This window comes from Panthera pardus, unplaced genomic scaffold, assembly GCF_024362965.1.
Source record: "Panthera pardus isolate Hobbes unplaced genomic scaffold, ASM2436296v1 HiC_scaffold_15, whole genome shotgun sequence".
Taxonomy (NCBI): Eukaryota; Metazoa; Chordata; class Mammalia; order Carnivora; family Felidae; genus Panthera; species Panthera pardus.
Genome location: NW_026526710.1, coordinates 13,936,532 through 13,955,906, shown reverse-complemented (window position 1 = coordinate 13,955,906; position 19,375 = coordinate 13,936,532). Strand labels below are relative to the sequence as shown.

Sequence of the window (19,375 nt, the reverse complement as noted above, 5' to 3'; positions counted from 1 at the left end):
AGGCATTCCAAGAAGGCAAATTGGGCTTGACATTGGGAAGAACTTGCCAACCAACCACAGTCTTGCTGTCTTTAAAGGTAGTGAGGTCCCTGTCAAGGCAAGTATGCAAGCCAACCTTTTTGGGGTGTTGGAGACAGGAGATCAGAGACCAAACATTTGAGATTCTGTGATCCTAAAGTTGATTAAGATGCTATGATGTTTGGCATCAAAGTCACTTGTATTTAGCCAGTTTACCAAATGTGTCCTTGGTGCAGATACCAGGGGACACAAAATGCCTGTTGTAATATCAGGTTTCCTGGCTCCCAGTGGGCCCTGAGATCCTGTCCCAGCAGTTCTGGAGGACAGGTCAGGCACTGCTGCATCTGGACCTGCCTTCCTGGTTCACTCAGTGTGAGGCTCCTGACTGCATTTTGGGATGTTGTGTCTCTACCAGCTGTGGCCCACCCGGGGCAGGAGGTTCACCTGGCACTTCCTGAGGCTCAGGCAGAGCCTCTTCCAGGATGTGACAGCAGGGTGGGGCATGATGGAGGCTGCAATGAGGTACTACTTGCAGGAAGTGGTTTGCAAGGCCTTCCCCATGTCATGGGTCACTGTTCTACCTAATGGCTTTGGGCAAGTCCCTTCCTCTCTCACGTCGTGGTTTCCTTTGACTACCCTTCTTCCTCCACCAATGCCTTGTTTTCCCAGACACAGAGCTGGGGCAAACCAGAGTCTGTCAGAACAGGAAGGACCTTGGAGGCCACTGTGGTTCCTCATTTTTCAGAGGAGGAGATGGGCCAGGTGCCCAGCCCCCCTATCCCCTCCTGTCTGACCAAGACCCGTGGGGTACCCTAGGTTGCTGGTGCCTACATAGTATGTGTGGTTAGGAGATAAAAGGCATCAGGATGGTAGGGTGGCACCGCTCGCCCCCCCCCCCCCCATGATGCCTTGGCAGCAATCCCTGGCTGGAGGCCAGCCTCGCCCAGGAAACTCCTCAAGGAACAAGGACACAGAGAACCCATCTCAGCAAGTCCCCAGCCATTAACACTCCTTTCTTCCCACGGCCCTTACCCTCTGGTCACCCACCAGGGTCTTAATGAGTGAGCTGCAGTTAATGGGTTACCCAGCCAGGTGACACATTCACCAGCCTCCTGGGGCTCTCAAAGTCCAGATGCACTGGCCTGGCCTTCAGGGTCTGATCTGAGCTCAGCCACTTCCCTTCTTAGCCTTGACACCTCAGGGCTCAGGAAGGGCCCAGGGAGGTCAAGAGGCTCCCTTAGGCCCTTACTACTCCCAGACATGCCTCCAGTGCCAGCTTCCAGGCTCAAGTGGTTCCCTTTACCTGGCATGTCCTACCCAATCCAATCCCAGCTCTGCCCTGATTCTTAAGGCCCCTGTCACTGTGTCTGCCTCTCCTCCAGGGCCCTGGGCTCCTCCTCTTCCTTGGCTGGCCATACTAAGCCCATCTAGAATCCTGCTGGGGGCTCCTTGAGAAGAGAATCTGGACAGGCCAGGCTTAGAGGCAGGAATGAATGAATGAATGAATGTGTTGAAGCCAGGGCCGTGCTAGTGGTGGCAGTTCTGGCAGACAGCAGGCCACAAGTGGATCTCAGACACAGGGAGTCTTGGGGCTGCCAGCCCTGTGAGGCACCCACCCTGTCTCATTTGATGGGCCAGAGTAGGGAGGGGCATGAGCAAACAACTCTATCTCCTGCCCTCACTGCTGTGTGTCCTCCATCAACCCTCTCGCTCATGACCCCAGAAATGTCGGGGATGAAGAGAGGCTCCCCTGGGTTGTGTAACTCCCTTCAGTCCAGGTGGCCAGGGCCTTTGGAGTGACAGTCCCTACACACTCCCCCTGTAGCCCCAAGGGTCAGGGAGAGGACATGGTTGGAGGAGCATCTCCTACTCTAGAGTTCTGGAGTAGGTAGGATTCCTCAGGCCTGATGGGGATTCAGAGGTTTACACTTCCAACCCCAGTGGGTGGGCATCTGGCTGCACCCCAGCACCACGTGAACCTGCTCTAGACATTGTAAGTTGGGGGGGTCCCACCTCCTCCCAGGGGCCCCTGGCCTGACCTACCTCTGCCTGAAACCTAGCCTCATTCAGCACCACGGAGGCTTCAAAGCTCAGGTCTCTCATTCAGGATTGGGGATCTTACGGGACTCAAAGAGGCCAGCAGCTGTCCCAGGTCACACAGCCCCAGAGACAGGGCTAGGAGCCAGCCCTCTTCCCACCTGGAAAGGTTCCTGTGCCTTTAAAGCCTCCCTCCACTCAGTCCGCAGGGGGAGGGAGGGGAGGAGCTGGGTCAGAGCAGGGGCACTAGGGACTCAGCTCTGTGCTGGAGAGCAGCAGGAGGACCAGCGTAGAGCCAGGTGAGCCAGGAGGGGCATCAGGCTGTGCCTCAGTGCTGTGTGACCCCAAAGTACAGCTCATTCTTTCTGAGCTGCTGGACATTGTAGGTTGGGGTAGCTCAGGCTAGGTCCTCCCAGAAGCATCTGTCTGGAAGCCTGGGTTCCAGTCCCAGCTCTGCCATGTGCTGGCCTCTTCCTCTGGAGAGGCTGGAGCCTTAGTTTATATACCTGCATAATGGGAGTGAGTGGACCTTCAGGGTGAAGGGGACAGGGCTTGTGTGAATGGACCCTGAAGAGGGGCTGCACAGACTGGGTCCAGGCTGGAGAGGCCTTGGATTTTTTATTGTCTGGTTAGGGGGGTTGAAACTACCTGTCCAAGCTGTCTGGCTCACTGTGTCACAGGTGTGGGGTGGGTGGAGGAGGGCCGGGTGGAACTGCTGGACTGCTCTAAAGAAGGGGACATTTTGGAATTAAGCAGGAGGGGTGCAGCATGGGGAAACTGAGGCCCAGGAGGATCTGGCAGCATGGGGGTAGGGGACCCATGATGGGGGCTGAGGCGCTGGGTCCTCTGGCCATGCTTGCCCCTCTCCGGGATCTGGTTTGTGGCTATGGTGGGGCCTGAAACCGGCTCAGTTGTGCAAGGGTCATTGCACAACTCTAGGGGGTGCCCACCACCTTGTGGTCATTGCAAGCATGCCTAGCTATCTCAACAGGTATCTGGCATGGCGGTTATCAAGTACTGGGGAAGGTGACTTTTTCTAATTCTCAACCTTATGCCACCAGGGTGGGCAGCAAGGGAGACAGATCCCAAATCCAGGCCTGGGTAATGGTAAGCTTCCAGTCCAGTGGCGGGCAGGGCTCAGGAAGCTGCTGAGAGCTATGTTCTCATGCCTGGGGTGAGATGGGGACGACTCCTTGATGCTGGTGGTGTTAGGGCCAGGGGCATGGGTTCTGGGCCCACCTGCTGGTCCACATGTCTCCCTCGGGGTCCAGCTGAAATTGCGCAAGTTGCTTCAACCTAAGCCTTGGTTTCCTGTCTGAATGGGTCTAGGACCGTGCACCAGGGCTGTGGCTCTGAGGTGGTGGTGACACAGCCAGGTGACAACTGGGTTGGAGGATTAACAGAGAATCCTTAGGCTTCCTCATGCTCCACTCTCTGATGCATCCTGGGAACCTGTTCCACTCAGCCTAGGTTCAGCTTGTGTGTGTGTGTGTGTGTGTGTGTGTGTGTATTGGGAGGGGGTGGTGCTGATGGCAAAGTCAGTATCTCTGGTGGGTGAGGCTTGCACATTCCTGGGGACGGGGAGCTTACCATCTTCTGTGCCTAGGACAGGAGCCATGGGGTCTGGAGGAAACTCTTCAGCCCAGCCCCTGCAGCCTTTTCTAGGGCGGCATGGTTTCCCCAGACTGACTCCCCTCAGGTCGCTTTTCAGCATATAGGGGTTGGGGGGCTGACCAGAATAAAACGTGACATGCTCACCACGTAAGGAAAGTTCTTGGTTCTGTACCTCAGGCGTTTGTTGACACAGCCTTTAATGAGATACCTTTCCTCCGGACTCTCCTCTCTGGGGCCTGCAGCTGCTGCTAGGCTTCATCTGTGCTCCATCACAGACAGTGTTTGGTCCCTCACCTTGCCCCAGGATGCGGTTTTCCTGTTGGGACCCTACTGGGATCACCTGTTGGGTGGGGCCATCCTCTGCCCACTCAGACATTCTTCCTACCCTCGAGCTGCTGCTGACACTGCCATGTCTTATGCCTCCCCAGGCGAGGAGGAAGTGGCTAAGCAGGCTTAGGCTAGGGACAGAGCCCTGTGTCTCTCCACTCTAGACCCCTGCCAGCTGACTGGCCTGCAACACAAATCCCCTGACATCCTGGCTGGTGGCTAGCCCTCAGGGACAGGTTATGGGCCTTCGTCCCTGGAGCCTGCCCTGTCCATCTTCTCAGTCACCCTGGTCTGCAGGTGATGTCCAGGAGAAAAGAGCTGAGTCATGGCGCCCTGTCCCGGGGCCGTGGAAGATTTCATGGGAGTGCATTTTCCGGTGGATTCCATCCCAAGCCTGTTCAAGGGCAGTGGGTAACAGGACAAGGCCTGTTTTGACTGTGCGACCCAGAGTGTGCAGCAATACTCCGTAGGGGCAATGAGACCTCTATAGCTCTTTCTGTCTGTCAGCTGCCACAGCCTTACAGGGTGGTCATAGCTGAGGTGTTACAGATAGGGACTGTGGGGGCTCCTGGGCAGCCTAGATACAGCTAGCAAGGAAGCCAGGGATGGAGCAATGACTCAAGGAGTGGCTGATCCTTATTCTTGGCACATGGAGGCCAAAGGGGGATGGAAAGCAGCGTCCAAGGTCCCTGGGCTGGGCATGCACCTACTCCTGGCTTGAGATCTCCTTGTTGGCCCGGTCAGGGACATGCAGGAACTTGGGTGCGGGTATCAAGTGGCCAGGTGTGCACTGTTGGGCTGCGTGGCTTGAACCAGCTCTGGCGCGGTCTGGGCCCTGCCTTTCCAGGCTGCTCAGGGGGGTTCTTGGGCCCGAGGTGCTGACATTCCCGGATAGGCGGTGGAACCGGTCTGGACACGAGGCCCCAGGCTGTGTTCCAGGAAGGCACCCTTGGCATCTGCTTGAGGGCTGTGGTGAGGGCTCTCAGGTCCTGGTTCTGGTCTGGTGCTGGCGGCACCTCTGCTGCGTTGCCTCAGGAACCATCTCTGGGACATTGTGTTTGGCCCTGGAGTTCAGACACTTTGACAGGGGTGGGGCGTACCCAGCCTGGGGCTTGCTGGAGGGGTGTTCACCAGGAGAACCTGCCCTTTGGAGAGAACTGTGTCCAAGAGAGGGGGACTCCTTGCCCCTGGCACCACACCTCTCTTTCCCTGTTGGGGTCACACCCCTCACCTGCTGCCACTGCCTTGGGGTCCCCAGAAGTCATGCTGTCATAACACCTCCCATCTCCTACCCAGGGCCCTCCCAGAGCTGTGTGAACTTTAGTCATCTGCTGACAGGCCAAGTCATTGTGTCTCCTTGCTTCCTCAACGTCAGCCCCTGGGGCTGTCCTCCCTGTCAGACTGGACCTTTTAGAGGACAGCCTACTCTCCACCCTGCTTAGACACTTTCAACGGTCCCATGGGGTTGCTGAGTGACTCCCAGCCAGCTTCTTGCCTGCTCTGGGACTAGGTGAGCATGAGAGTTCTGCCTTCTCCTGCCCCTTTCATGTCTCTGCTCCTCCTTGGAGGTGCCCTCCCCCAGATCCCAATCCCTGTTCAGAGGCACCCTGAGGAGCTCTGCAGGGGCTGCAGGCGTGGCTCTGGGCCACTCCTAGGAATGGGGGGGTTCGGCTGAAGCTGTGGCCCAGATTTTCCCAGGCAGACAAATCTGGCCGTGTCCCAGCCTAGAGCTTCTTCTGAGGACCAGGAGCTTTCCTGGGCCCCTGCCAGCTCCGGGCCTCAGGTAAGCCCATGAGGGTCATGAGGAGTGGTGTGGGAGTTTGAGGCCAAGTGCTGTGCCCCACCTACTCTCTGGCCTCAGTTTCCCTTCCTGACACTGATTTGGGTGAGAGCCAGACCTCTGGGCTTGGACATTCTTTTAGTGAGTCTTTGGGAAAAATGTGGGGTGTGTGTGTGTGGGGGGGGGGTGGGAAACGGAAGCCCAGTCCCCAGCAGGGTGTCTTCCGCAGGGCTGGTGATGTCTGCTTGCAGGGTCTGGGCTGGTGTCTTTGCTGCCCTGGCCAGGGAGGAGGGATGGGGGTCAGTACTGCCCACCCCTCCCCATACTTCCTGGCAGTCTGAACCTTGCTGGGTGCCCCCTGTCCCTCTGGAAACCCACTTGGGTCCTTGGGTAGACGGATGGATGGACGGACAGATGGATGGATAGGGGAGGCTGGAGTACAGACCTTAGGAAGTCATGTCTGGATCACCACAGGGACCTGAGGGGAGAAAGGAGGGCCGTGAGGGGGGCGGTCTCACCTCACAGCCGCAAACCCAGGAGAAATGAGACAATGTCCCCAAGGTGTCCCATGGGCAAGGACTGGGGGGCCTCCTTGGCAAGTGTGCCTGTGCCCATGCTGGGAAGAGAGTCACTGGTTTCTGTCCTGCCCCACCCACCCCCACCACATGTGGTGGGAAAGTTCTGTGTCTGGAAACAGACCCCACATGTTCCTGGCCCAGCTCCCAAGGCCCCTCACACCTCCCAGCGTAGCTATCTCTGTTGGGAATCCTTAACCCTGACCCAGCCTCTAGGGTGTGCTCCAGGGGCATAGACTATCCCCTGGAGCAGTGGTAGGGGGAAAGTCCTGGTTGGCACTTTGGAGAGAGTCTTCTGCTGCCTTTTGGAGGACTGAGGAGCAGGTGATACTGACAGGAGGGAGTGCAGGGAGTAGGCTTTATAGTCCAGCCTTCAAAGGGTGGTGCCTGGATACAGTCAACATGGAGAAGAAAGGCTGGCTTGAATCCCACTGGGGACGTAGGGTGGTGGTCTGCTGTGTGGCTGCCCACTGAGCCTGGGAGGGGAAAGCCCTTCCATGCTGGCTTCTGGAGGCCCCCCATGTGGGAGGGCTATCCCCTCCCAGGCTCCGTGCAAGTGAGACTCCACTCCTAGTCCATCTCTGGGACACTGTGTCTGGCCCGGGAGCTCAGACCCTCTGAACAGAGACGAGGTGAACCAGAGGCATCCCAACCTGGGGCTTATTGGCAGACACTCACCTTTCAGAGATAATGGAGATTGCCACTGTCCTCACACCTCTCCTTCCTTGTGGGGGTCACACCCCTTGTCCGCTGTCACCGCCACAGGAGCCCAAAGGCTCACTGCTGTCCCTCCCTGCATGGCCTGGAAAGGAGTCAACAGGGAAACAGTGAGCAGGTGGCTGACCAGCTTCCTTCTGCACCGCCGGCCTCCAGGGCGTCACCCTACTAGCTGATGGCAATTATAGCCAACACTCACCTAGCACTTCACGCTTTCCAATCCACTTCATTTCTACAACATCCCCAAGCAGGATGCCTCTGTCATTCCCACTGGACAGGTAGTCAGTGACTTGCCCAAGGTCCCACATCAGACGAGGGGCAAGACTCAGATGGGACGAGCTGGCTTGAGAGCCTGCATACCCCGTCTCCTTGGCCTGGCCCACGTGGGCTTCACCACTTTGTCATATGACACTCACACCACCGAACTCGGGCCTTGCTCTGGGCAAACCCCCTCTCGGCTGTGCCTGGAGATTTCACACAAATGTGGGAGAGTCGGACAGCCTCCTCTTCAACTCCAGAGTTCATCTGGGTCAGAGGAACCTCACAGAGCTCCCTGGGGAGGACCTCCCTGGGGAGGCCTGTTTCAGGTACACTATCTTGATTTTCAGGAGAGCAAAGAGGCTGCCTGATCGAGGTGTCTGTCTGGAGCAGATTCTGTGGACACCGGCTCCTACTGTCTGTGAGGGAGACCCCAGTTATTTCCTTAGCTGTTTCAGCCAAGCCCTCCCCGCTTTTGTGGCCACCTCCCCAGGCAAGGTGTGGGGCTTCCATCCGCTGAGAAAGGTAGGCCCCTGCCCCATGGCAGCTTGTCTGACAATTTTACAAGGAGATTGTGGGTGTCCTTTTTGAGGGTACAATGGAAGCCGAACCCCACAGTCTGTGGCAGGCCACTCTGGGGGCCCATGGATGGTGTCTGGCTCTGGGCTGAGGTGGGGGTCACAGAAGGGATCAGGCCAAGCTTGTTCCCGGTAGAGTTCCCTGCTTGGCAGTGGCTCTGACTGTGGGACACATGGAATCTGGGGGCTCCCAGGAGAGATTTCTGTTGGACATGGGGTCTTTACTGGGATGGGGCCTTGAGGATAAGCAGGGCAATTTAGGAAGGGAGAAATGGGGCTGGGAGTTTCTGGCAGAGCAAGTGGCCAGGGGCTGGAAGGAAACAAAGGGACATATTTTTTTCTTTTAAAAAAATTTTTTAATGTTTATTTATTTTTGAGAGAGAGACACACACACACAGAGTATGAGCGGGGGTGGGGGGGGGGCAGAGAGAGAGGGAGACACAGAATCTGAAGCAGGCTCCAGGCTCTGAGCTGTCAGCACAGAGCCCCATGCGGGGCTAGAACTCATGAATGGTGAGATCATGACCTGAGCCGAAGTTGGAAGCCTAACCAACTGAGTGAGCCACCCAGGTGCCCCCAGGGACATGTTTCTGAGGCTTGACTATTGGCTGTGCTCTGTGTGGTGAGGGTCAGGATGTGCCCAAGGCCAGGCCAGTGGCAGTCCCCTGACCCTGTTAACCACCAGCCCTCCCCCATGACCCCAAACAACAGGTACTTGCAGAGCCATGAAGAAGCGGTATGTGGTGCTGGCCCTGCTGGCCGTGGTCCTAGTGATCTTCATCATCATCCTGTGCCTTTGCCTGCTCTTGACCTCCAAGCCACAGAGCCACGTCTACCCCAGGGCAGCTGTGGCCACAGATGCCAAGTATTGCTCAGAGATCGGGAGGTGAGCAGGCAGGGCGTGGGTATACAGGAGGACCACTGGAAGTGGATCTGGGCAAGATCCTCATCCCTCTGAGACTCAGTTTCCCCGTCTGTACACGAGCTACCCGGACAAGGGGTGTCTGATGCACATGGAGCTGCCTGTCCTTTCCTTGGACCTTCACAGCAGCCTCTGGTCAGGGCAGAAGGGGACACTGACTCCAAGAGCAGGATGTGGATTTCCTGGTGCCCAGCTGGGTCCCTTTCCTCAGACCTCTGTCCCTTTGGATAAACTGCTGTTTTATGCTATTTTAGACCCCTATCTCACATTATGTACAAAGATCAGTTCCCAAAAGACGTAAACAGACAAAGAAGGTTGCTAATAAAAAGTAACGTTTTTCCGTTTTCTTTCTTTTATAAACGTCATGCACATCTGTTTGCTTGAAAGGAAGAACATATAAGCCCATTGGTCTTAGAGTGACATGTAAAAACCAAAACTACGGTTTCCTCTTCCATCCTCCTTTGGGCAGGGTGGCCAGAAAGGGTGGAGTTGGGTGGCAGTGTGCATGTGTCGGGGGGTTGGGGAGCCCGCAGGTGCTCACTCCCCACCACCTGCTGCCGGTAGGGACATGCTGAGGGACGGTGGCTCGGCGGTGGATGCTGCCATTGCGGCCCTGCTGTGTGTGGGGCTCATGAACGCCCACAGCATGGGCATCGGGGGCGGCCTGTTCCTCACCATCTACAACAGCACCACGCGTGAGTGCCCACGGGGAGTAGGGGAGGTAATTGGCAGGGGCTGTCCATCTCAGACTGGACGTGGGCCGGGGGCAAGCAGAGCCGGGTGGCCCCTGGGCTCACACGGGGTGAGGGGTTGGTGTTGGTCCGGACTGCCCACCTTCTTCTCCTTCTAGGAAAAGTTGAGATCATCAACGCCCGTGAGGTGGCCCCTGGGCTAGCCTCCGAAGGCATGTTTAACAGCCCGGAGCAGTCACAGAAAGGTGAGGTGCAAGTTCAGGTGTGGGCGCAGAGCTGGGGTGAGCTGCCAGGAAGGCATGGGCATGCCCCTGTCTGATGCTGGCGACAATTCTGGCAGTGCTGATGTGCACCCTTCCCATCCAGCCCTTCCTGGCCCGACAACACCCTCCCGAGGGTGAAGACATGGAGCTTCTGTTATTTCCACTCAGGCCTCTCCAGGGTGCTAGGGCATGGAGAGAATAATTATTATTTCAACAGCTTGCACATATCGGGGGGCACTGGGGCCAGCATGCTGCTTAGCTGTTTTCACCAATGGGCCCCTTGAATCCTCCCTGTATGCTTGGGAGTCAGGGGAAGCGCTGTGTTGATTCTTATTTTATAGGTCCAGAGAAGTCATGCAAACCAACTGAGGTCACACAGCTGGATGGTGCTGAGACCCAAATTGAACCTGGGCTGTCAAAGTCCTGAATTTTTCAAAGGCATCCAAGACTTTCATTTATTCGTTCATTTTGTGGAGATAGCTCCAAAAACGCAGTCGAGTCTATCTTTTTTAACAAGGCCTTCATGCAGAGAAGAGGCCCCCAAACTCCCCATGCAGCTGAGGGGAAGGCAGTGGCCAGCAGGGGTTGCTGCTCCAAGGACCCAAAAGGAGGATAGGAGGAAAGCAGGATAGGAGATTAGAGGCAGGACGAGGGGGCTGTTGGCCATAGCAGGTCTGATCCCCAGTTGCAGGCTCTGCCCCTCGGGCCGGGGCCCTGGGTGAGGCCCTGTGAGCAGCCCCGTTGGAGTCTCCTCCAACATACAGCCTCTTTGAATTTTTATATCCCCTGGGAGACTCAGAATGTGTAGAAATGAAATCATTCAGTGTGATTGCTGGAATCTTACAGACTTAGCACCTTGTGGATGCTCGGAATTCACTTATTTAACGAGGACTTATTGGGAATCTCTTAAAATGTCAGGGGTTGTTCCCCAAGCCTGGGGACAAAACAAAGGCAACAGATAAAATCCGTGGACCAGCCAAGCCAGGTGGTACCAGAACAGCAGAGGTGGGAAGGGCTGGAAGGCGTGCAGTTCACCAAGTGTAGCCTGGTCACGGGGGAAATGTCTGGGCAAAGACCCAGGGTCTGGAGTGGGTGAGGATAGCTGTGCAGGTGTCTGGGGGAAGAGCAAGTGACCCACATGGGAAGATGGGACAGAGAACTGCGGGAACTAGCAAGGCTGCAATGGGCGACCCCAGGGTCAGAATGGCTCAGGTGGTGTCAGACCTTATGGGTCATTGTGAAGACCCTGTCTCTTGTCCAAGAGAGGTAGCAGTGGCCCCTGGGGTGTTTGTGGGGGTAGATCTGGCCTATGTCTGGCTGAACCCCTTGGGCAGCTGCAGAAGAGGCAGGGAGCAAGCCGCCTGCCCATCAGGTGACCCGTCAGGAGGTCACCACGATGACCACGGAGAGATGAGGGTGTTGGGAGGTGGTTGGTATTCAACATACCTAGAAGGTGGAGCCTGTGCATTTGCTGAGAGGTCGGGTGTGACACCAACTCCTATACCAAGAGTCCTGGATGACCCCTGGTCTTTGATCTGTACCCGGAAGCATGGGGTGCCCCTAACAGAGGCCAGCAAGGCTGTGGGGGAGTGGGTTTGGGTGACAGTCTGGAGTTGGGTTTTGAGTGTGTTAAGTTTGAGATGCCTTTCTCATGGGCAGGTGCATCCTCAGATCAGGCCATCGGGGGAGCAGGCCAGGCCAGAGAGTAAATTTAGAACTGGCAGCACATACATGAAATTTGAAGCCCTGATCTGGGGGAGGTCACCAATACGGTGAGTGTAGACAGAGGAGACCCTAACAGAGCCTTGCATGTGGGATGCAGAGGTGACCCTGGAGGAGTGACGGGCTAAGTAAGGTAAAGTTGAGAGAGGACCCTGGTCTGGCAGTGTGGGGGTCACTGGTGACCTTGGTTAGCAGGGTGGTCTGAGACCTATTAGCCCAAGATCAGGGCAGCATTTTTTTTTAAGGTGGCAGGAATCATGGGCCGGGTGTCAGACCTTCTGAGATGTGCAGACATACAGACCATAACAACCTGGCTCTCAGAACCTTGTGCCCAACCTCAGGATGGGAGAGGTAGTTCCAGAGCTGCAGTCATCTAGCCTGAGTGTAGCTGAAATGGCCCTGGTCATCCAGGGGTGAAAGCAAGAAGGTGTCTGGGAGCAAGGGCCTTTCTGTATCAGTGCCCAGCTTAGGGCATAGTGGGCCATGGGGGTGGGTGGGGAGCAGGGTCCAGGAGTCTGTTTCCAGTGGAATTGTGGGCTCCTCTAAGGTCAGCTGCAAGAGACAAAACTCTTTATGGTCAGATGGGGAACTGAAACCCAGTGAGGGTACATATAGGGCAGGGGGTTGGACTCAGGTCCTGGGTCTGGGACAGTAGAAGGGAGGAAGGTAGAGGCCTTACCCTGGAACTGGCTCAGTGTCGAGGGTGGCCTGGGCTTGCCCTGGGGACTTTGGTGGGTTCCAGTGGACCCCTTGAGTCTTATGGGATGAGAGGCCTTGTGGGCTAGGAGGCTCAGACTAAGAGATGGTAGGGGTCTGGCTTCCCCACAGTCTTGTTGTGCAACTGTGGGCCTGGCACAGGATTTCAAACCTGGTAGCACCTGCAGAGGCAGACATCTAGTCCTGGGACAGCAGGACTGTGGCCTTGTCACATATCCCTGGCCAATCTACACTCTTGCCAGCGGAGTCCACATATGACAATTCCATTTGCTTCCTAAACCTCACTGATCCCATCTGGAGACTGTGCCTAGGTTGCTGCTGAGGGAGAACACCCCTCCTGATGTCCCCTGACTGGAGCCACTAACTGTCTTCCTGTCCCTCTGCAGGGGGGCTGTCGGTGGCAGTTCCCGGTGAGATCCGAGGCTATGAGTTGGCCCACCAGCGGCATGGGCGGCTGCCCTGGGCTCACCTCTTTCAGCCCAGCATCCAGCTGGCCCGCCAGGGCTTCCCTGTGGGGAAGGGCTTGGCGGCAGCCCTGGAGAAAGACAGGGCTGTCATCGAGGAACAGCCTGCACTGTGGTATGTCTGTGGGTACTGGCCTGCCCTGGGGCACAGGCTGGGCAGATGTGGCCCAAGGTCCCTGCATGCCATGAATGACTGGCAGAGGGATGAGGTCTAGGATATAAAAGCCTTTCCCAATGTGTGTGGGATCACATTCTGAGCCTGGTGCCTGGGGTCCCGGCTTGTGAGTCCTGAGTGGCAAGGGACTCTAGGAAGCATTGGCTGGACACCAGAGGATGACTCACCTGTGGACAGGTGCTCACTGCCCTTCCTTTGATCTCCTGTGTGGTTGGGTGGGAATGGCTGGCCGAATCCACCCTGCCTGCCTGCCTCACGGGAGCCCCTCTGCCCCAGTGAGGTGTTCTGCCGGGATGGGAAGGTGCTGCGGGAGGGGGACAGACTGACCATGCCGCATCTGGCCAACACATACGAGACGCTGGCCTTGGAGGGAGCCCAGGCCTTCTACAACGGGAGCCTCACAGCCCAGATTGTCAAGGACATCCAGGCGGCCGGTAAGTGGGCAATCTCAGGAACCCTAGGCAAGGAACTCAGCAGCAGGAGCTCTGAGCCAGAGCTCAGAGGACTTAGGTCCTCTGGTCCTGCCCGACCTGGGCACTGGGCCCTCAGGCAGTGCCTGGAGGGGGAGTGGGGTGTCACAGATATGTCTGCAGTCAGTGACAGGCCACATAGATCCATAGATCTTGGTTAGGTCGAAACTGAGAGACCAGTGCAGTTCAGGAGGGAAAGTCCTCTGTAAGTAAATGAAGGTCTAGGCTGGAACTGGAGCTGAGGAAGCATTGAAATGCAGATCTGAGGGGACTTCCCCAAGCAGGAGGTGGTACCTGAGCTACAGATGAGCTTGGAGAGAGGAAGAGCCTTCCTGGCAGAGGGAATAGGCTAAGGCCCAGAGAGGATGAGCTTTAGTTATCCCTGAGGGTCACAGTGGATGAGGGTGGGCTTGGTGAGAGAGGCACTGGAGGGGCTGCAAGCAGAGACAAGTTCTCATGACTTTCAGCCAAGAAGCCTGGTGCTGCCTCTCTCTCCCCAGCTGTGGATTTCTTCCTGCTGTTATTTTTGTCAGAGACACAGAAGAGAGTGATTAGCATGTTGACCTTTACCACTGAGGCAGGAAATTAGCCTATAAATACTTGGTCTTTCTGGAGCCAGTTCCCTGTAGAATTAAAGAGCCTCCTTTCACCCACCTATTAGTAGTCACTGGAGGATGGGACTGAGCAGGGGAGAGATGGGAGCAGATACTTTCCACTTAGAGAAGACTCTCTGGCCGCCAAGAGGAGAGAAGGCAGACCTGGAGGCCAGTGGGGCAACCAGATAGAGGGCAGATGGCCTGAGCCTGGCAGTGGAGAGGTGGTATCATCAGGGAGCACAGAGGGACTGGCGGATGGGGCAGTGGGGAGGGGGAGGAGCGGGGCCCTCAAGAGTGGGCAGGACTTTCAGCGTGATGGTCCTATGCTCCCCTCAGATTGGGGGCCCCATCCCTGTGTCCACCCATTGAGCTGCTGTCTCATTGCAGGGGGCATTATGACCACCGAGGACCTGAACAACTACCGTGCCGAGCTGATAGAGCAGCCACTGAACATCAGCCTCGGGGACGCCCAGCTCTACGTGCCCAGTGCCCCACTCAGTGGGCCCGTGCTGGCTCTCATCCTCAACATCCTCAAGGGTGAGCCCTCCCACCGTGGCTCCGCAGGAGGCGGTGCAGAGTGACCAGGGCTGTGAGGGGCGATGATCAGGGGCTGGAGGAGGAGGAGGAAAGGTTGGGAGCTAAAAAGGTACAGAGCAGTGTCCTGGGGTGGGAATAGCCATGCTGGTCCAGAGGACGCATCTGGTAAATCTAAGTGGTCATCCCAGGCCCAGGGGTCCCTTACTCATTCCATTCTTACATTCCTCCTAAGTGTCCACTGGTTTTTATTAAGCATTCCCCTTCTCAAGCTGGGCCAAGTGATTCAGGGAGGTGTGAGCCTACCCTGGGGCACCCAGCTGTCTCAGCAGAGGGCCCCGGGACTGCTAACATGCCCCCATCTCTGCTCAACCAGGGTACAACTTCTCCCCAGCGAGTGTGGAGACACCCGAGCAGAAGGGTCTGACCTACCACCGCATTGTGGAGGCCTTCCGGTTTGCCTATGCCAAGAGGACCCTGCTTGGGGACCCCAAGTTTGTCAATATGATGGAGGTAAGAGGCAGGGGGTGGCCCGTGATGGGTGTGGGAGGGCCCGCCATGGATGTGCGAGGAGAGCTTCCTGGGACCACCCCAGCCTCACACATGCTTTCACCACCAACTTTGGTGGTGGACCTACCATGTGCTGGGATGGCCTGGTGATGGCCCTCTGCCACACGGAGCTCACAGTGTGACAGACTTGACAATGAGTAATTAGTGTCCCCTACCTGTGTCTGTGCTCCCACCTTGGGGGCTGTACCCTTGTCCTGGAAGTGTTTGGAGTGTTCGGTGCTGAGGTGGGGAATGCATGGGGACGTTGCAACCCTCAAGGGTAATGAGGAGGATGGCTGAGGGGGAGAGGAGCAATGCTCTGGGCCTTGGCCACTGGTTCTGTGGTCACACCCAGGAGCTAATGTGTCCTAGGCCCTACCCGGATCCTGCACAGCCCAACCCACTCACTGCCAGATCCAGGCTGGGCCTCCATCAAGACTCCCATCACCACCCTCCTTACCTACTCGGATCACCCATTCCGCGGTAGACCTGCAGATTCCCTCACACTGGCCTGTGCCTCTCAGCTGCCCAGCAGCCTTTCTGTTTTCCCGGATCTCTTTTTTTTTCCCCAATGAGCATTTTGTACTACTCCCGACTGCAGCCGGTGACCCGGTGTCTCATATCCCTGAGGCTGCTGCATCGCACCCCTATCTGCCATTTGGCTTGGCTAAGGCCAGCTCCCCTGCTCATGCACTTGCTGACTCCGCAAGTCTCTCCTGCAACACTGCTCTGCCTCTGGCGTTCCTAGTCTGTCCTTTCAGACACATCATTCTGGAGCTAGAATCATACTCTTGTTGCTTCAGAACCTTCAGCTGCTGACCCCATTCCTTGGCTTCTGCTCAGAGCAAACTTGGCCACTCTGTCCCTTTCTCAAGTCCTCTCCCATCCGGCTGTGCCCTTCTTTCTCCACCCCCCCCCATGACCTCTCACCCTGCCCCCTGAGTCCAGCCTCAGTTTCCCCTTTGGGCCCCCTACTGCAGCATCTCACACAGTTTACCACCTCCTTTGCTCAGCTTTTCATTTTGCAAAGTTGTAGGCTTTTGCCACATTTCCTTCCTCTCTCTCTGCCTCCATCTACCTCTTTATCAATATGCATGTGTTTTTTGGGGTATCAGATGGTCAGTCACTGATATCACACTTTGGGTTGTCGCTCCTAAAACTGAGGACTCCTACTCCCTGACATTGAGAGGACTTGACCTGTTAGACACCTGTATTCCCAACAGTCCCAGGGTTGTTAGGTCCAGAGCCCGTCAAACTCATACCTTACAGTTGCTGTTTATGCCCCTCTGGTCTCTAGCCTACAATAGGCCTCTTGGCTCTTTTGCTGATTTTTAAAGCCCAAGGCAGTCATCTTGCAGAATCAGTCCACATCCTGGATTTGACTTTGTGTTTTCTTAGGAGTAGATTCAGGCTGAACATTTTCCCTGTGGGATGTTGCTGGAAAATTCTGGAGGCATTTCCTTTTCTTAGTCCCCAGGGGCCTTCCTTGTTGGCTCCTGTCTCATCTACTCTCCTCTTTCTCTGTCCTCACCACTGTGGGGACCCTATTCAGGGTAATGGCTTTTTTTTAGTTTTTGTTTGTTTTGTTTTTGTTTTTGTTTTTTTGTTTTTGTTTTTGTTTTAGTGCACACAAGCTGGGGAGAGGGACAGAGAGAGAGAGAGAGAGAGAGAGAGAGAGAGAGAGAGAATCTTAGGCAAACTCCATGCTCAGCACAGAACCCAATGCAGGTCTCAATCCCATGACCCTGGAATCATGACCTGAGCCACAAATGAAGAGTCAGATGCTCAACCAACTGAGCCACCCAGGTGCCCCCAGACTCATGGCTTTAAGCAGCCACCAGAAGCTAATGGCTCCATGTTTATCCCTCAGCCTGATCTTGCCCACATGTAGGTCTACCACCCACCTGAGACAGGCTCTTCGGGATCCCAAGGGCACCTGTTCAAAATCAAGCTCCTGACTGTCTCCTACACTGGCCATCTGCAGTGTTCATCTCCTCAGCTAATGGGCACTCTGGATTGAAGACATTGGGGCCATTGATTCTCTCCCAGCTGGGCCAGCTACCATCTCTCACATGGTTGATGTTTGATGTCATAGCTTCCCAGTTGGGTTCTACCCTTTTACCTTCACATAGCTGCCAGAGGGGTCCTGTGACTCACCAGTGTGGTCACTCTTCTGTCCCAGGACCAGGTGGCTCAGAGAAAAAGCCAAAGTCCTTATGGGGCTTATGAAGACTTATAGGATCAGCCCCTGTTGACCTTTTCTACCACCTTGACCCTATTCACCCTCTATCACTCCAGGCCTGCCTCAGGGCCTTTGCATTTTATCACTCAGGCCACATTCACAGCTCTTTTCAGATATCACCTCTTCTGAGAAGCCCTCCCTGACCACTTGGTCCCCACCTCATCCCTCCCTATCCCTTTTACCTGGCTTGTTCTTTTCAACATGTCCCTGCCTGCCTTGGTCTTCCCTGCCAGGAGGGCTGGGATCTGTACGTCTGTTCCCTGTTGATCCAAGCACACAGCACAAGCTCCATGAATGAATGAATGATTGAATGCTGCAAGAGTGGGGTGTTGTGGGGTGGACAGATAAATACTGAATTTCTGGACTGCAGTACAGACAAAGGCTGGAAAGAGGGGATCAGAGGGCCATGTGATGTTGAGGGTGCAGGAGGGTTGTGGTCAGGGCCATGTTGGGGGCTTCCCAAGAGCTGCTCGCACAAGCCTGTGCCCCCTCCCCACCCCCTCCCCACCTCCTCAGGCCAGCTCTGGGGTCTCGGCAGGTGGTCCGCAACATGAGCTCCGAGTTCTTTGCCGCCCAGCTCCGGGCCCGGATCTCTGATGATACCACTCACCCGTTCCCCTACTATGAGCCTGAGTTCTACACGCCTGATGATGGTGGCACTGCCCACCTGTCCGTGGTTGCAGAGGACGGCAGCGCTGTGTCGGCCACCAGCACCATCAACCTCTAGTAGGGGCTGCCGGGTGACCTGGGTGGTCTGGGGGCTGCTTGCATGTCCTAGAAGGGGGCTCCATCGACCTCTTTCATGGTGGGAACTGAGGCCCCACCTTGGTAGAACATGTACCCTCAGCCTCACCGGGAGAGAGCTGGAGCTTTGGGGGGTGGGTAGGGGCTGGGCAGGGTGGGGCTGGGTTCGCCATAGCTGGCTGACTCAGCTGGTCTTCAGCTTTGGTTCTAAGGTACGATCACGGGTCAGTGGGATCCTCTTCAATGATGAAATGGATGACTTCAGCTCCCCCAACATCACCAACCAGTTCGGGGTGCCCCCCTCACCAGCCAACTTCATCAAACCAGGTGTGGGGCAGGGGGCTCAGGTGGGGAGAGGGCTGGTGTCCTGGGCAGGCAGCTGACCAGCATCTCTGTCCCCACCCATCCACCTGGTGATCGCAGGGAAGCAGCCACTCTCATCCATGTGTCCAGCGATCATCGTGGGCCGGGATGGCCAGGTCCGCATGGTGGTGGGTGCCTCTGGGGGCACGAAAATCACCACAGCCACTGCGCTGGTAGGTATCACCCATTTATCCCCCCAGCCCCTGTCCCTGGACCACACTGACCCCCTCACTGCCCCCCCTGCCACCTCCAGGCCATCATCCATAACCTGTGGTTTGGCTACGATGTGAAGCGGGCAGTAGAGGAGCCCCGACTGCACAACCAGCTTCTGCCTAACACCACGACCCTGGAGAAAGACACTGACCAGGTGGGTAAAGAGTCAAGGAAATAGTCACAAGGTGGGGGTCACAGGGTGTCCTGGGAGGGAGGCCTGGATCTCCTGAGTCATCATGGAGTAGACTGCCCCTCTGCCTGGGGCAGATACCTTCACACCTACTGCCTGGGCCATCTTGAACCCTTGTGGGATGTGAGTCAGTCTACCTGCTCCGGTGAGACCCAATAGGACCGTCTGCCCCCAACTTGCTCTTCCTGGCCACTGGGGCAGAAATGGCACTACCTGTGTGTTTCAGTGTGGGTCTATGTGGTTCGCATGGCATCTTGGGCCCTGCTGAGGCCTCTCTATCCCCTCCCACCTCCAGGCAGTGGTTGCAGCCCTGAAGACCCGGCACCACCACGCTGAGGTCACTTCCAACTTCATCGCTGTGGTACAGGCCATTGTCCACACGGCTGGTGGCTGGGCAGCTGCCTCAGATTCCAGGAAAGGCGGGGAGCCTGCTGGCTACTGAGTACTCAGGGCGGGCAAGGCTGACTGGCGACCTAAGGATGAGATGTCCGCTGGGGCCAAAGTGGGACTTTGAGGGGATTTGCTTCCCCTGTGAGTGACAAAGCAGTGCAATAAATGGGGGCCACACCATCAGGCTCTGGGCAGCCTTGCCAGCCAGGCTCCCATATCCCTGAA

At 56.4% G+C, this 19,375-nt stretch overlaps 1 protein-coding gene across 7 annotated transcripts in view; it reads left to right on the top strand.

Moving 5' to 3' along the window:
• The window catches only part of GGT1 (gamma-glutamyltransferase 1), a 33,288-nt gene extending 13,913 nt beyond the window's left edge, over positions 1-19,375 (top strand). For 3 of the 7 annotated variants that reach the window (XM_053902132.1, XM_053902134.1, XM_053902133.1), the window contains 13 exons: positions 7,677-7,851; positions 8,616-8,790; positions 9,391-9,521; positions 9,677-9,763; positions 12,607-12,799; positions 13,136-13,293; positions 14,313-14,462; positions 14,836-14,972; positions 17,789-17,976; positions 18,194-18,321; positions 18,418-18,530; positions 18,611-18,728; positions 19,060-19,375. In XM_053902132.1, coding sequence (XP_053758107.1) covers positions 8,630-8,790; positions 9,391-9,521; positions 9,677-9,763; positions 12,607-12,799; positions 13,136-13,293; positions 14,313-14,462; positions 14,836-14,972; positions 17,789-17,976; positions 18,194-18,321; positions 18,418-18,530; positions 18,611-18,728; positions 19,060-19,202 — 1,707 coding nt within the window. In that variant the 5' untranslated portion in view covers positions 7,677-7,851; positions 8,616-8,629 and the 3' untranslated portion in view covers positions 19,203-19,375. Of the gene's footprint in view, positions 1-2,262; positions 2,355-5,075; positions 5,507-7,676; positions 7,852-8,615; positions 8,791-9,390; positions 9,522-9,676; positions 9,764-12,606; positions 12,800-13,135; positions 13,294-13,315; positions 14,147-14,312; positions 14,463-14,835; positions 14,973-17,766; positions 17,977-18,193; positions 18,322-18,417; positions 18,531-18,610; positions 18,729-19,059 lie in introns of those variants that run through there. The other 4 variants (XM_053902131.1, XM_053902130.1, XM_053902135.1 and 1 more) reach the window with 4 other exon arrangements.